Here is a 17,975-nt window from a genome sequence, read left to right as displayed (position 1 = left end):
AACTACCACACCTGTTGCTGCCCTCTACTGGACTATAGGGGGAAACTACCACACCTGTTGCTGCCCTCTACTGGACTATAGGGGGAAACTACCACACCTGTTGCTGCCCTCTACTGGACTATAGGGGGAAACTACCACACCTGTTGCTGCCCTCTACTGGACTATAGGGGGAAACTACCACACCTGTTGCTGCCCTCTACTGGACTATAGGGGGAAACTACCACACCTGTTGCTGCCCTCTACTGGACTATAGGGGGAAACTACCACACCTGTTGCTGCCCTCTACTGGACTATAGGGGGAAACTACCACACCTGTTGCTGCCCTCTACTGGACTATAGGGGGAAACTACCACACCTGTTGCTGCCCTCTACTGGACTATAGGGGGAAACTACCACACCTGTTGCTGCCCTCTACTGGACTATAGGGGGAAACTACCACACCTGTTGCTGCCCTCTACTGGACTATAGGGGGAAACTACCACACCCGTTGCTGCCCTCTACTGGGAAACTACCACACCCGTTGCTGCCCTCTACTGGACTATAGGGGGAAACTACCACACCTGTTGCTGCCCTCTATTGGACTATAGGGGAAACTACCACACCTGTTGCTGCCCATAACTGGACTATAGGGGAAACTACCACACCTGTTGCTGCCCTCTACTGGACTATGGGGGAAACTATTGCCCTCTACTGGACTATAGGGGAAACTACCACACCCGTTGCTGCCCTCTACTGGACTATAGGGGAAACTGCTGCCCTCTACTGGACTATAGGGGGAAACTACCACACCTGTTGCTGCCCTCTAATGGACTATAGGGGAAACTACCACACCTGTTGCTGCCCTCTACTGGACTATAGGGGGAAACTACCACACCCGTTGCTGCCCTCTACTGGACTATAGGGGGAAACTACCACACCCGTTGCTGCCCTCTACTGGACTATAGGGGGAAACTACCACACCTGTTGCTGCCCTCTACTGGACTATAGGGGGAAACTACCACACCTGTTGCTGCCCTCTACTGGACTATAGGGGGAAACTACCACACCTGTTGCTGCCCTCTACTGGACTATAGGGGGAAACTACCACACCTGTTGCTGCCATCTACTGGATTATAGGGGAAACTGCTGCCCTCTACTGGACTATAGGGGGAAACTACCACACCTGTTGCTGCCCTCTACTGGACTATAGGGGGAAACTACCACACCTGTTGCTGCCCTCTACTGGACTATAGGGGGAAACTACCACACCTGTTGCTGCCCTCTACTGGACTATAGGGGGAAACTACCACACCTGTTGCTGCCCTCTACTGGACTATAGGGGGAAACTACCACACCTGTTGCTGCCATCTACTGGATTATAGGGGGAAACTACCACACCTGTTGCTGCCATCTACTGGATTATAGGGGAAACTACCACACCTGTTGCTGCCATCTACTGGATTATAGGGGAATCTCATATGGTTTTGTTAGGTGTGGGTTGTTGCCAAAATGCACATCTGGATAACTGTTTAATGCTATATTGATAGTAAATGTACCAATTATATGAAAAGGGAACAACAGTCCCACCTTTTTCACTGTAACTAATACAAATGTGCCCATATTCTTGAAGAATGTTAAGCTCACTGGTTTGAGACCACAAAAATGAACCACATCAGCTAAATAGTGCTGCTAATAACTATTGAAAATACTGTGATCAGAAAAATAGTTCAGAGGTTAAACTATTTAAAGATATAGGTTCATTGTTTTACCTTCATTAGGCCCTAAATCTATGGATTTCACATGACTGGGAATACAGATAAGCATCTGTTGGTCACAGACATAAAAATAAAGTAGGGGTGTGGATCAGAAAACCAGTCAGTATCTGGTGTCAACAGCCTGATCAACTCTCCTTCACATAGAGTTGATCAGGCTGTTGATTGTGGCCTATGAAATATTGCTCCACTCCTCTTCATTGGCTGTGTGAAGTTGTTGGATATTGGGGGGGGTGAACTGGAACACGCTGTCATAGACGTTGATCCAGAGCATCCCAAACATGCTCAATAGGTGACATGTCTGGTGAGTATGCAGGCCATGGAAGAACTGAGACATTTTCAGCTTCCAGGAGTTGTGCACAGATCCTTGTGACACGGGGCCGTGTATTGTCGTGCTGAAACATGAGGTGATGGCGGCGGATGAACGGCACGTCAATGAGCCTCAGGATCTCGTCACGGTATCTCTGTACATTTAAATTGCCATCGATAAAATGCAATCGTGTTCGTTGTCCGTAGCTTGTGCCTGCCCATACCATAACCCCACCACCACCACGGGGCACTCTGTTCTAGAGCTCTCCAACATTTAAAAAAAAAATAATCTGGTTTGACCGAGTCTCGTCTGTTCTTTTGACCAATCGGTCGGTCGAAATGTTAAAATATGTATTTCTCCATATATAGACACACCCTGTGTTTTAATAAATCAACTATATGTAGACTACTGAGCTGGTCTAAAATCAACTCAACTCGGGGGGAAAAAAGAAACGTCCCTTTTTCAGGACCCTGTCTTTCAAAGATAATTCGTAAAAATCCGAATAACTTCATAGATCTTCATTGTAAAGGGTTTAAACACTGTTTCCCATGCTTGTTCACTACTACTACAGTAGTGAGTCATTTAGCAGACTCTCTTAGAGCCACTATGGTCTACCAACCGAGCCGAGCCCTACCAACCGAGCCCTACCAACCGAGCCCTACCAACCGAGCCCTACCAACCGAGCCGCGCCCTACCAACCGAGCCCTACCAACCGAGCCGCGCCCTACCAACCGAGCCGCGCCCTACCAACCGAGCCGCGCCCTACCAACCGAGCCGAGCCCTACCAACCGAGCCGCGCCCTACCAACCGAGCCGCGCCCTACCAACCGAGCCGAGCTCTACCAACCGAGCCGAGCCCTACCAACCGAGCCGAGCCCTACCAACCGAGCCCTACCAACCGAGCCGAGCCCTACCAACCAGGCCGAGCCCTACCAACCAGGCCGAGCCCTACCAACCAGGCCGCGCCCTACCAACCGAGCACTACCAACCGAGCCGCGCCCTACCAACCGAGCCGCGCACTACCAACCGCGCCCTACCAACCGAGCCGAGCTCTACCAACCGAGCCGAGCCCTACCAACAGAGCCGAGCCCTACCAACAGAGCCGAGCCCTACCAACCGAGCCGCGCCCTACCAACAGAGCCGAGCCCTACCAACCGAGCCGCGCCCTACCAACCGAGCCGCGCCCTACCAACCGAGCCGCTCCCTACCAACCGAGCCGCTCCCTACCAACCGAGCCGCGCCCTACCAACCGAGCCGCGCCCTACCAACCGAGCCGCGCCCTACCAACCGAGCCGCGCCCTACCAACCGAGCCGCGCCCTACCAACCGAGCCGCGCCCTACCAACCGAGCCGCGCCCTACCAACCGAGCCGAGCCCTACCAACCGAGCCGCGCCCTACCAACCGAGCCGCGCCCTACCAACCGAGCCGAGCCCTACCAACCGAGCCGCGCCCTACCAACCGAGCCCTACCAGGCCGAGCCCTACCAACCAGGCCGAGCCCTACCAACCAGGCCGCGCCCTACCAACCGAGCCCTACCAACCGAGCCGCGCCCTACCAACCGAGCCGCGCCCTACCAACCGCGCCCTACCAACCGAGCCGAGCTCTACCAACCGAGCCGAGCCCTACCAACAGAGCCGAGCCCTACCAACCGAGCCGCGCCCTACCAACAGAGCCGAGCCCTACCAACCGAGCCGCGCCCTACCAACCGAGCCGCGCCCTACCAACCGAGCCGCGCCCTACCAACCGAGCCGCTCCCTACCAACCGAGCCCTACCAACCGAGCCGCTCCCTACCAACCGAGCCGCGCCCTACCAACCGAGCCGCTCCCTACCAACCGAGCCGCGCCCTACCAACCGAGCCGCGCCCTACCAACCGAGCCGCGCCCTACCAACCGAGCCACACAGGACCCAGGAACAGGGAGAACCCACTCCAGCAGTTGTAGAGGTAAGAACTAGACTACTCACCATAGCATCGAGTTCAGACTCATTAGGCGGAGCAAAGATGCTCTGGACCATGAATTTGTGTTTACTTTTCTCATTGGGGTCGTAGTCAAAGGGCTGGAGCATTACTGGAATAGATTGAAGACAAAGTCACACACATATCTCAGCAAAAAAACAAGTGCTTGAATTATGCTATAATTTAATTTGAAAAGCACCTGATTGTCCATTGATCATGTTAATTAGAGCAGGACAATCTGACCGAATGTAGTTAAAGATCCCGTTCTTACTTCAGGAATAATTTATCATTCATCAGAACCCTCCATCCATCACATCACATAAAAATGAATGGATAATGGTTTTGTCGTTTGGCACCGTGGACTGTGTGTTGGGAAAACTGTCCATTACAGGACAAGTTCATTGAATATGGGATGATTTGAAATATGATTCCAATAGTAATGTAATTCCAGCCATGGATGGGACCCGTTTGACTCACCAGAGATGGTGACGGTGGCGCCTGCCTCGATGATGCCGCTGTTGGGCCGTACGCAGTACCTCCTGGGAGCCGTGGTCTTCACTTTGAAACACACTCTTCTATCAGACGGGTTCTTCAGCTTCAGGTTGGTGGTGACGACGTCAGTGAAAGGACCTGGTAGAGAGAGAGAGAGAACAAGGTTAGGCTCAAAAACAATGGGATACATTTGACCTGGTCCGTCATCTGTTAGTTACGTCTCCTCTGTAGTGTAGAACCGCGGTACAAAGCTGTGGGAACCACGTATTTTAGTTACTCAGTCCGGCTTTCAGTACGCCTTCCTCTTAAAAGCTGTAAATAGTAGAATGCACCAGGTACCATTTTTAAAACCGGGTAGTGTAAAACCGGGTAGTGCCTACCTTGGAGCAGAGGTTCCCAAACATTTTCGCTTGGGGGGGGCCTCCCCTCCACTTCCAGCATTGGAGAACACCCCCCCCCCCATGTCTATTTCTATGGGCACAAGCACTGTTCACACCCCTCGTTGGTGGAGAGAATATGGCAGGTTTCTAGCTTATTTCCTGCAATTCTCCATACGTTGTCACGGAGGAAACGCCTCAGTCTAAAATGGGGGGGGGGTCCTCAAACACAGAACATTCAAATCTCAATTTTTATGATTATTTTGTTTGACATTTTTTGCTGCACTGTTAGGAGCATTTAGCTCAACCTACTATAACATTTGATAAATTCAACCAATCAACTTGGATTTGAAAATTGCCTTTTAGACCTGGCTTAATCTTTGTCCGGGAAACCGGCCACCCACATATACAGAACTAAAATATAAACGCAACATTTAAAAAGTGTTGGTCCCATGTTTAATGAGCTGAAATAAAAGAACATAGAAAATGTTCCACATGAACAAAAAACTTATTTCTCTCAAATGTGGTGCGCAAATTTGTTTCCATCCCTGTTAGTGAACATTTCTCCTTTGTCAAAATAATCCATCCACCTGACAGGTGTGGCATATCAAGAAGCTGATTAAAATAGCATGATCATTACACAGGTGCACCTTGTGCTGGGGACAATAAAAAGGCCACTCTAAAATGAACAGTTTTGTCACACAACACAATGCCACAGATGTCTGTGTTGAGGGAGTGTGCAATTGGAATGCTGACTGCAGGAATGTCCACCAGAGCAGTTGCCAGAGAATTTAATAATAATTTCCCTACCATACGCTGCCTTGGCATTACAACCGGCCTCACAACCACAGACTACGTGCATGGCGATGTGTTATGGACAATAAACCTAAATGCATTTTAAATCCTTGGCAATTTGAATGCACAGTACGGCTGTCCCCGACAAAACAAAAATCTTGGTCGACCAAGAGTCCTCTGTTCTTTCGACCAATCGATTGGTTGAATTTTTTATTTATTTTTTAAACGTGTATTTTTCCATATTTCAGACAAATCTCCACCCGGCACAGCCAGAAGAGGACTGGCCACCCCTCATAGCCTGGTTCCCCTCTAGGTTTCTTCCTAGGTTTTGGCCTTTCTAGGGAGTTTTTCCTAGCCACCGTGCTTCTACACCTGCATTGCTTGCTGTTTGGGGTTTTAGGCTGGGTTTCTGTACAGCACTTTGATATATTAGCTGATGTACGAAGGGCTATATAAAATAAACTTGATTGATTGAAATCCTAATGTGCTTTAATCAAATCAACTATATTCACTTAGCTTGTCTGATGCTTTAAGTTCACGGTTTGATTCAATTCAAAATGATTTAAAAAAAAAGACACACAAATGATTAGATGGCGTCCAGTTGACTTGCCGGGCCGGGCTCAGTCTTACAGCGCTGTGTAAAAAAAAAAAAAGACAGCGAGTGACTGTGTGACTAGCACCCGTTGTCTCTCTCCTCCCTGCTGCAGCGACCACCACAGTGTTTATCACACTGTCCCATGTTGCTGAAGCGGGAAATAGAATTACAGCCATTTCTGACCGAAAAGTTCCAGTACCAAAATCCCTCTTGTTTTGTATTTTTAGGAAAAAACATTCCCCACAGCCCTGAACCCTTGCTCTCTTTACGTGACACATCACATGCACGCGACCTATTAGCATATCATAATCACATCAATAAATTGCTTATAATAAACTCCAAACACCATAAAAAGCTAAATGGATGCAGAGGACGTGGCAAATAAACTTGAAAGGGGGGAAAGTTTCTGGTTGATCAGGAGGTAAAAGGGGATGTGTGGAATAATACATGTGACCAGTAGTGGAATATAATATCAAGAGGTAAGGAACAAGCGTTCATAATGTGTGTGCCAAACAGATGCTGTTAGGTTACAAGGTTAGGTTTCTCTGAACGTTTGGAACAATGTCAACACAAAATAAATTATAAGCGCAACGTGTTGTAATGTTATTTTTTTTTTTGTAAGCCTATATTACAGCAATTACAACAAAAAAACATTATATTTTTTATTAATTGTCTTATTCACTGGTTAACGCAATTTCCCGAAATTGTTTACTTTAAGTGAATTACCCTAGGCTCTATTTTTATTTTAAAAACTAAAATTCTTGATTGCATTTCAAATCATGAATGACTCCTATGATGTGTGATGACATGAACTAATTAACGACTGATACAGTAGCCTATATAAGCATTCAAATATAGGCCTACAGTATTAAGATACGCCACGATGCACTCTTAGGCCTACAGCTCAATGGTGGTTATACAAAGCTGCTATACTAAGCCTTACTAATGATAATGACATTATCTTATTAATATAAACAAGGAGATCAAGAATAATAGCGTTATTATTAGTATTATTTTTCAGACAATTTGGAACAGTGCTCTGTATGTGTATATCTACAGTATCTATCTATATACACACTCCTGCGCTGTCTTGGCTGGGGGTTGGGTGTCCTGTTGGAAGGTGAACCTTCGCCCCCAGTCGGAGATCCTGAGCGCTCTGGAGCAGGTTTGCATCGAGGATCTCTCTCTGTACTTTGCTCTGTTCGTCTTTCCCTTCGATCCTAACTAGTCTTCCAGTCCCTGCCCGCTGAAAAACATCCCCCACAACATGATGCTGCCACCACCACCATGCTTCACTGTAAGGATGGTGCCAGGTTTCCTCCAGGTGTGACATTTGGCATTCAAGCCAAATAGTTCAATCTTGGTTTCATCAGACCAGAGAATCTTGTTTCTCATGTTTGGAGAGTCCTTTAGGTGTCTATTGGCAAACTCCAAGCGGGCTGTCATGTGCCTTTTACTGAGGAGTGGCTTCCGTCTGACCACTCTACCATAAAGGCCTGATTGGTGGAGTGATGTAGAGATGTGAGAACGTTCCAGAAGGACAACCATCTCCACAGACGAACTCTGGAGCTCTGTCAGTGACCATCGTCACCTCCTTGACCAAGGCCCTTTCCCCCCCGATTACTCAGTTTGGCTGGACGGCCAGCTCTAGGAAGAGTCTAGATGGTTCCAAACTTCTATATAAAAATGGAGGCCACTGTGTTCTTGGGGACCTTCAATGCTGCAGAAATATGTTTGGTACCCTTCCCCAGATCTGTGCCTCAATACAATCCTGTCTCGGAGCTCTATGGACAATTCCTTCGACCTCATGACTTGATTTTTGCTCTGACATGCAGTGTCAACTGTAGGACCTTATATAGACAGGTGTGTGCCTTTCCAACTCATGTCCAATCAATTGAATTTACCACAGGTGGACTCCAATCAAGTTGTAGAAACATCAAGGATGATCAATGGAAACAGGATGCACCTGAACTAAATTTCGAGTCTCATAGCATAAGGGTCTGAATATTTATGTAAATAAGGTATTTTTGTTTTTAATACATTTGCAAAAAAATTCAAAAAGGTTTTCGCTTTGTCATTATGGGGTATTGTGTGTAGATTGGATTACATACTTCCCTCCCTCATTGTAGAATAATGCTGTAAAGGCCTCCCGAGTGGTGCAGCAGTCTAAGGCCCTGCATCGCAGTGTTGCGGCGTCACTACAGCCTGGGGTTCGATCTCAGGCTGTGTCATTACCGGCTGTGACCGGGAGGGCGGCGGCCGCACAATTGGCCGAGCGTCGTCCGGGTTAGGGGAGGGTTTGGCCCGGGGGGGGGCTTTACTTGGCTCATCGCGCTCTAGCGACTCCTTGTGGCGAACCGGGAATCTGCAGGCTGACTTGGGTCGTCAATTGAACGGTGTTTCCTCCGTCACATTGGTGCTGCTGGCTTCCGGGTTAAGCGGGCGGGTGTTAAGAAGCATGGTTTGGCGGGTCATGTTTCGGAGGATGCATGACTCGACCTTCGCCTCTCCCGAGCCTGTTGGGGAGTTGCAGCAATGAGACAAGCCCATAACCACGGAATAAGACTGGAAAAAGTAATGGGGTCTGAATACTTTCTGAACTCACTTTTTTTATTTTATTATATTAACACGCATGCACACACACCCTCTTGTGGATAATAAATATCACAAAACTAAACAGCTAATTTAGCCTTAATTAGCTTTGGGGTTTGAATGAACCAATTCTGAACAAAGAATTCCTAATGATTTAAGCCTTTGAGGGGCTATAAAACTCCCTGTGAACTTCCACTCCATAGAGTTACATAAGTCACCGGGCCACACCGGGCCTACGACGGGCCACACCGGGCCTACACCGGACCACACTGGACCACACCGGGCCTACAACGGACCACACCGGGCCTACACCGGGCCTACAACGGACCACACCGGGCCTACAACGGACCACACTGGACCACACCGGGCCTACAACGGACCACACCGGGCCTACAACGGACCACAACGGGCCTACAACGGACCACAACGGGCCACACCGGACCACACCGGGCCTACAACGGACCACACCGGGCCTACAACGGGCCACACCGGGCCTACAACGGACCACACCGGGCCTACAACGGACCACACCGGGCCTACACCGGACCACACCGGGCCACACCGGGCCTACGACGGACCACAACGGGCCTACAACGGGCCACACCGGGCCTACACCGGACCACACTGGACCACACCGGGCCTACACCGGACCACACCGGGCCTACGACGGGCCACACTGGACCACACCGGGCCTACAACGGACCACACCGGGCCTACAACGGACCACACTGGACCACACCGGGCCACACCGGGCCTACGACGGACCACACCGGGCCTACAACGGACCACAACGGGCCTACAACGGACCACAACGGGCCACACCGGGCCTACAACGGGCCACACCGGGCCTACACCGGACCACACCGGACCTACAACGGACCACACCGGGCCTACACCGGACCACACTGGACCACACCGGGCCTACAACGGGCCACACCGGGCCTACGACGGGCCACACCGGGCCTACGACGGGCCACACCGGGCCTACGACGGACCACACCGGGCCTACGACGGGCCACACCGGGCCTACGACGGACCACACCGGGCCTACGACGGACCACAACGGGCCTACACCGGGCCTACAACGGACCACACCGGGCCTACAACGGGCCACACCGGGCCTACACCGGACCACACTGGACCACACTGGACCACACCGGGCCTACAACGGACCACACCGGGCCACACCGGGCCTACACCGGGCCTACAACGGACCACACCGGGCCTACAACGGACCACACTGGACCACACCGGGCCTACAACGGACCACACCGGGCCTACAACGGACCACACCGGGCCTACAACGGACCACACCGGGCCTACAACGGGTCTACACCGGGCCTACAACGGGTCTACAACAGACCACACCGGGCCTACACCGGGCCTGGGATATAGACTGTTGTCTAGGCCATCCATTACCAAATCTGAACATGTACATTTACCGCTATACCAACAACAGCTGACTATAAAACACACCATTCTCATACATAACGTTGTCCGAGGCTACAAGCCAAATCAATGAAACCAATGAAGCTTTCCTCAGCTCAGCTAATGTCATTTGGGTCGGGATCCCATGTCCTCCATATTGAAGACGGAAGGTCTATGGCTGTGTTTACACAGGCAGCCCAATTCTGATCTTTTACCACTCGTGTCTTTTGACCAATCAGATCAGATCTTTTGCCAATAACTGGGCTGCCTGTGTAAAACGCAGCTTTTGTGATCAGATCCGTTGACTGACTCCGGTTAAAAGCCAAGGAGAGATGTGATCAGATCCGTTGACTGACTCCGGTTAAAAGCCAAGGAGAGATGTGATCAGATCCGTTGACTGACTCCGGTTAAAAGCCAAGGAGAGATGTGATCAGATCCGTTGACTGACTCCGGTTAAAAGCCAAGGAGAGATGTGATCAGATCCGTTGACTGACTCCGGTTAAAAGCCAAGGAGAGATGTGATCAGATCCGTTGACTGACTCCGGTTAAAGCCAAGGAGAGATGTGATCAGATCCGTTGACTGACTCCGGTTAAAGCCAAGGAGAGATGTACCATTATTAGCCAACATTCCCATATGGCTTCCTGTTCCCTATGGGTCCTGCTCTAAAGTAGTGCACTACATAGGGAATAGGGTGCCAGCCCTGGTCTAAAGTAGTGCACTACATAGGGAATAGGGTGCCATATGGGACGTGAGCTTAGCCTACTGCTGCTCTCCCATCTTGTGACAACTGGTCTGCTGGTCTTAAATTAGGACCTTAATTACAGTCAGCATAGTCCTAACATGGTCCAGCTTTGATGGCTAGGGATGGGGTTCTGTTCTGTCACATCACCATAACAGCTGGAGGCAAGGTCACCAAAACCAACCAAACTTAAATCACACCAATTAGTAGATAGTTAGCCCATTAGAGATGAACGGACGTTGTTGTTGTGTACTTGGTTTCACTGCTGAGAGGAGTTATGGAATGTTTTGCTGTGACCTGGCTTGAAAATAACACTGTTCCAGACCAAGGGATCAAGACATTTAAGTTAACATATTCTATTCATAAGTTTAAAAACAAACATATATTTTAAATAAGTCTAACAAAATTCCACTTTGACATTATGGGGCGGCAGGTAGCCTAGTGGTTAGAGCGTTGGACTAGTAACCGAAAGGTTAGAAGATCAAATCCCGAGCTGACAAGGTACAAATCTGTTCTGTCCCTGAACAAGGTAGTTAACCCACTGTTCCTAGGCCGTCATTGAAAGTAAGAATTTGTTCTTAACTGACTTGTCTAGTTAAGTAAATTGTTAAAAAAAAAAAAAAAAAATTAAATGGGGGTATTGTGTGTAGATCACAGAATCTATGTAATAAATGGTTTTATTCAGGCTGTAAAACGTGAAAAAAGTAAAAGGGTATGAATACTTCCTGAAGGCTCTGTATATACAAGGGGTAGCAGTACCCAGCCGATGTGCAGGGGTACGAGGTAGTAATGTACATATACAGTGTCTAGAGAAAGTATTCATAGGCCTGGACTTACTCTACATTTTGTGTTACAGCCTGAATTTAAAGTGGATTAAATTGAGATTGTGTCACTGGCCTACACACACACACACACACACACACACACACACACACACACACACACACACACACACACACACACACACACACACACACACACACACACACACACACACACACACACACACACACACACACACACACACACACACACACACACACACACACACACACACACACACGTCAAAGTGGAATTATGTTTTAGAAATGTTTACAAGTTAATCAAAAATGAAAAGCTTAAATGTCTAGAGTCAATTGGTATTAAACCCTTTGTTATGGCAAGCCTAAAGTTCAGGGGTAAAAATGTGTTTAGCAAGTCACATATTAAAATCGCATGGAGTCTCACTGTGTGCACTAACAGTGTTTCATATGACTTTTAAATGACTACCCAATCTCTGTACCCCACACATACAGTTATCTGTAAGGTCCCTCAGTCAAGCAGTGAATTTCAAGCAGATTCAACCACAAAGTCCAGGGAGATTTTCCAATGGTTCGCAAAGAAGGGCACCTATTGGTTGAAATAAGAGTCACTACAAAGATACAGGTGTCCTTCCTAACTCAGATGCCGGAGAGGAAGGAAACCGCTCAGGGATTTCACCATGAGGCCAATGGTGACTTTAAAACAGTTAGAGTTTATTGGCTCTGTAACGGTTTTAAAGTCACCAGAGTGAAAAGGAAGCCTGTACAGAATAAAACTATTCCTTGGGGCGACGCACAATTGGCATAGCGTCGTCCGGGTTAGGGAGGGTTTGGCCGGTAGGGAGGGTTTGGCCGGTAGGGATATCCTTGTCTCTGTATGTATAAAAAAAAATAATGTAATAAAATGTATGCACTCTACTGTAAGTCGCTCTGGATAAGAGCGTCTGCTAAATGACTAAAATGTAAAAATGTAAATTCCAATAACAGTCTTCCTGTTTGAAATAAGACACTAAAGTACACTGAACAAAAATTCTGATTTTTTTTTAACAAGCAGCATTTTCTAAGATTTTACTGAGTTACAGTTCTTAAGGATATCAGTCAACTGAAATAAATTCATTAGGCCCTAAACTATGGATTTCACAATTGGGAATACAGATATGCATCACGACGTTGTCTGCCATCTGCCCGGTACAGCTGAAACCGTGAAGAGCACACTTCTCCAGCGTGCCAGTGGCCATCGAAGGTGACCATTTGCCCACTGAAGAAGTTGGTTACGACGCCCAACTGCAGTCAGGTCAAGACTCTGGTGAGGATGACGAGCACGCAGATTAGCTTCCCTGAGACGGTTTCTGACAGTTTATGCAGAAATTGTTTGGTTGTGCAAACCTAGTTTCATCAGCTGTCTTGTCTCAGATGATCCCGCAGGTGAAGAAATCGGATGTAGAGGTCCTGGGCTGGCGTGGTTACACTTGGTCTGCGGTTGTGAGGGCAGTTGGACGTACTACCATATTCTCTAAAACAATGTTGGCGGTGGCTTATGGTAGAGAAATTAACATTCAATTATCTGGCAACAGCTGTGATGGACATTCCTGCAGTCAGCATGCCAACCGCACGCTCCATCAACTCGAGACATCTGTGGCATTGAGTTGTGTGACAAAACTGCACATTTTAGAGTGGCTTTGTATTGTCCCCAACACAAGGTGCAACTGTGTAATGATCATGCTGTTTAAATCAGCTTCTTGATATGCCACAACTGTTAGTGAGCATTTCTTCTTTGCCAACCTAACAGGGATGTAAACAAATCTGTGCACAAAATTTGAGAGAAATAAGCTTTTTGTGCGTATGGACAAATTCTGGGATCTATTATTTTAGCTCTTGAAACATGGGACCAACACTTTACCTGTTGTGTTAATATTCCTGTTCAGTCTAATATTACAAAAAATGTGGCAAATAAATTCACTTTTTGGGCCTCCCAAGTGGCACAGCGGTCTAAGGCACTGCATCGCGTCACTACAGAGCCGAGTTCGATCCTGTGTCGTAGCCAGCCACGACCAGGAGACGGTACACAAATTGGCCCAGCGTTGTTCGGGTTAGGGGAGGGTTTGGCCGGCCAAGATGTCCTTGTCCCATCGCTCTCTAGTGACTCCTTGTGGCGTGCCCGGGTGCATGCTAGCTGACATGGTCGCCAGGTGTACGGTGTTTCCTCTGACACATTGGTGCGGCTGGCTTCCGGGTTAACTGGGCAAGAAGCAGTGCGGCTTGGCAGGGTTGTGTTTCAGAGGACGCATGGCTCTCAACCTTCACCTCTCCTGAGTCCGTACTGGAGTTGCAGCGATGAGACAAGACTAACTACCAATTGGAAATCGTGAAATTGGGGAGAAAAAGGGGTATACAAATACACACATATAGTACCAGTCTAAAGTTTGGACACACCTACTCATTCAAGAGTTTCTTTATTTTTTACTATTTTCTACATTGTAGAATAATAGTGAAGACATCAAAACTATGAAATAACACATATGGAATCCAAATGCGCATGTGTCTGCTCAAAAGGTCAGAAACAGACTCCATGAGGGTGGTATGAGGGCCCGACGTCCACAGGTAGGGGTTGTGCTTACAGCCCAACACCGTGCAGGACGTTTGGCATTTGCCAGAGAACACCAAGATTGGCAAATTCACCACTGGCGCCCTGTGCTCTTCACAGATGAAAGCAGGTTCACACTGAGCACATGTGACAGACGTGACAGAGTCTGGAGACGCCGTGGAGAACGTTCTGCTGCCTGCAACATCCTCCAGCATGACCGGTTTGGCGGTGGGTCAGTCATGGTGTGGGGTGGCATTTCTTTGTGGGGCCGCACAGCCCTCCATGTGCTCGCCAGAGGTAGCCTGACTGCCATTAGGTACCGAGATGAGATCCTCAGACCCCTTGTGAGACCATATGCTGACACATGCACATTTGTGGCCTGCTGGAGGTCATTTTGCAGGGCTCTGGCAGTGCTCCTCCTTGCACAAAGTTGGAGGTAGCGGTCCTGCTGCTGGGTTGTTGCCCTCCTACGGCCTCCTCCACGTCTCCTGATGTACTGGCCTGTCTCCTGGTAGCGCCTCCATGCTCTGGACACTACGCTGACAGACACAGCAAACCTTCTTGCCACAGCTCGCATTGATGTGCCATCCTGGATGAGCTGCACTACCTGATTCACTTGTGTGGGTTGTAGACTCCGTCTCATGCTACCACTAGAGTGAAAGCACCGCCAGCATTCAAAAGTGACCAAAACATCAGCCAGGAAGCATAGGAACTGAGAAGTGGTCTGTGGTCACCACCTGCAGAACCACTCCTTTATTGGGGGTGTCTTGCTAATTGCCTATAATTTCCACCTTTTGTCTATTCCATTTGCACAACAGCATGTGAAATGTATTGTCAATCAGTGTTGCTTCCTAAGTGAACAGTTTGATTTCACAGCAGTGTGATTGACTTGGAGTTACATTGTGTTGTTTAAGTGTTCCCTTTATTTTTTTGAGCAGTGTATATATATATATGTATTCTAAAAGGTCAGTAGTGTTATATGAAACTGTACTACAGTATTCTAAAAGGTCAGTAGTGTTATATGAAACTGTACTACAGTATTCTAAAGGGTCAGTAGTGTTATATGAAACTGTACTACAGTATTCTAAAGGGTCAGTAGTGTTATATGAAACTGTACTACAGTATTCTAAAGGGTCAGTAGTGTTATATGAAACTGTACTACAGTATTCTAAAGGGTCAGTAGTGTTATATGAAACTGTACTACATTACTCTAAAATGCTGGCATCATGCTATACCGTGCCACACTAGTTTGCAGATTATCACAAACAAAGCTTCAACTGTAAACTAGCAAGGAAAGTTAAAAGGACTTTATGCACCATGAACAGAATATCACGAGTTCACCGGCTGTTGTCCCTCTAGCCAAAGTGGCAAGTGCCACTTGCGAAAAGTGAATCACCATAAGCATGCGTATAAAACGGATTTACATGCAACAGAAAATCAGATTAACATCCTTAGACTAAAAAGTTGTGTGATTCCGTAATCAGATGCTCTTCCAAAGCAACCACAAAAAGGGACTCCAAAGCGCAGAGATGGGAGTAAGAATTTAAATAAAAATGTTTTTAAAAAAAGGCTGGGGACAGAGAGAGAGGAGCTGTAGGGCCACGAGCCTCCTAGAGCATGTTAACCTATACAGCTTTCAGGTTCAATTCCTAAGGAGGTTGAAGGGATTCTGACCCACACAGGTTTACCCTAGCCTGAGGGTCAGATACACTAGAGGTCCAGGAGGTATAGGACATTCTCCATGTACAATTATATATTATTATATTTCCCTTGTAGGAAACTGAAGGCTAACTTTCACTGGGGACTTGTCTCACCCCACATTCTGAAATTGCATTTTTTTTGTCAGCCACAGTTTTATCATTGGAATGTGATACAAAAACGAGGCAACGGTGTGCTTTAAGACCATGCAAACACCTCCGAGCGGTCGGGTAGGCTGTTTGGAGTGTTCATCCGACCGGATAAAAAATAAATAATTACAAATAAATATGTATATAAAGCCCCCCCCCCACACTTTTAAAACTAAAGTTGCGTTCCTGGTTTCATACGCTGACAGAAAGACTGATATAGCAGCCTTGGGTGTCAGAGGAGCTGTCCTCCAGACATAGGTTAGTTGAGGCTTCAATAGGTCTATGACTGTTATAAAACCTTGCTCCTTCAGGTTAAATTCAGAGAGAGGTGTGGAGCTAGACTGTGTACTAAGTTACTAACATTTCCAGGTTTACTTTAGAAAAAAGGCTTGAAGAAAATAGTCAACATACAGCATTCAGTTACATTCATGTCACCAAAAGTCTTTTTTAATACTCTATATACAAAAGTATGTGGACACCCCTTCAAATTAGTGGATTCAGATAATTCAGCCACAGCCGTTACTGACAGGTGCACACAGCCATGCAATCTCCATAGACAAACATTGGGCAGTAGATTTGCCTTACTGAAGAGCTCAGTGCCTTTCAACGTGGCACCGTCATAGGATGCCACCTTTCCAACAAGTCAGTTCGTCAACTGTAAGTGCTGTTATTGTGAAGTGGAAACGTCTAGGAGCAACAACGGCTCAGACGCGAAGTGGTAGGCCACACAAGCTCACAGAAAGGGACCGCTGAAGCTGAATCATGTTAAAGTCGTGTGTCATCTGTTGCAACACTCACTACCAAGTTCCAAACTTCTGGAAGAAACGTCAGCACAAGAACTGTTCGTCTGGAGCTTCATGAAATGGGTTTCCATGGCCGAGCAACACACACAAACCTAGGATCACCATGAGCAATGCCTGGCGTCGGCTGGAGTGGTGTAAAGCTCGCCACCATTGGACTCTGGAGCAGTGGAACACGGGTTCTCTGGAGGGATGAATCACACTTCACCATCTGGCAGTCAACCTGGGATTGGCGGATGCGAGGGAACCAATACTTTCCCCAATGCATAGTGCCAACTGAAGTTTGATGGAGTAGGAATAATGGTCTGGGGCTGTTTTTCATGGTTTGGGCAAGTTCTCTTAGTTCCAGTGAAGGGAAATCTTTACACTACAGCATACAATGACATTCTAGATGATTCTGTGATTCCAACTTCATGGCAACAGTTTGGAGAAGGCCCTTTCCTGTTTCAGCATGACAATGCCCCTGTGCACAAAGCGAGGTCCAAACAGAAATGGTTTGTCGAGATCGGTGTGGAAGAACTTGACTGGCCTGCACAAAGCTCTGACCTCAACCCCATCTTACACCTTTTGGATGAAGTGGAACGCAGACTTCGACCCAGGCCTAATCGCCCAACATCAGTGCCAGACCTCACTAATGCTAGTGGCTGAATGGAAGCAAGTCCCTGCATCTAGTGGAAAGCCTTCTCAGAAGAGTGGAGGCTCTTATAGCAGCAAAGGGGACAAACTCCATATTAAATGCCCTAGATTTTGGAATGAGATGTTTGACGAGCAGGTGTCCACAAACTCAGCAAAAAAAGAAACGTCCCTTTTTCAGGACCCTGTCTTTCAAAGATAGTTTGTAAAAATCCAAATAACTTCACAGATCTTCATTGTAAAGGGTTTAAACACTGTTTCCCATGCTTGTTCAATG

General features: G+C 47.7%; 1 protein-coding gene across 1 annotated transcript in view; it reads right to left on the bottom strand.

Moving 5' to 3' along the window:
* The window catches only part of LOC139560090 (vesicle-associated membrane protein-associated protein A-like), a 77,013-nt gene that overhangs the window by 51,254 nt on the left and 7,784 nt on the right, over nucleotides 1–17,975 (bottom strand). Inside the window, exons 2-3 of the mRNA XM_071376593.1 lie at nucleotides 4,493–4,645; nucleotides 4,024–4,127 (exon numbers count right to left, since the gene is read on the bottom strand). Coding sequence (XP_071232694.1) covers nucleotides 4,024–4,127; nucleotides 4,493–4,645 — 257 coding nt within the window. The remainder of the gene's footprint in view (nucleotides 1–4,023; nucleotides 4,128–4,492; nucleotides 4,646–17,975) is intronic.

The sequence above is a fragment of the Salvelinus alpinus genome, chromosome 30 (assembly GCF_045679555.1).
Source record: "Salvelinus alpinus chromosome 30, SLU_Salpinus.1, whole genome shotgun sequence".
In the NCBI taxonomy this organism is placed as follows: domain Eukaryota; kingdom Metazoa; phylum Chordata; class Actinopteri; order Salmoniformes; family Salmonidae; genus Salvelinus; species Salvelinus alpinus.
This window is presented reverse-complemented; position numbering and strand designations above follow the sequence as displayed.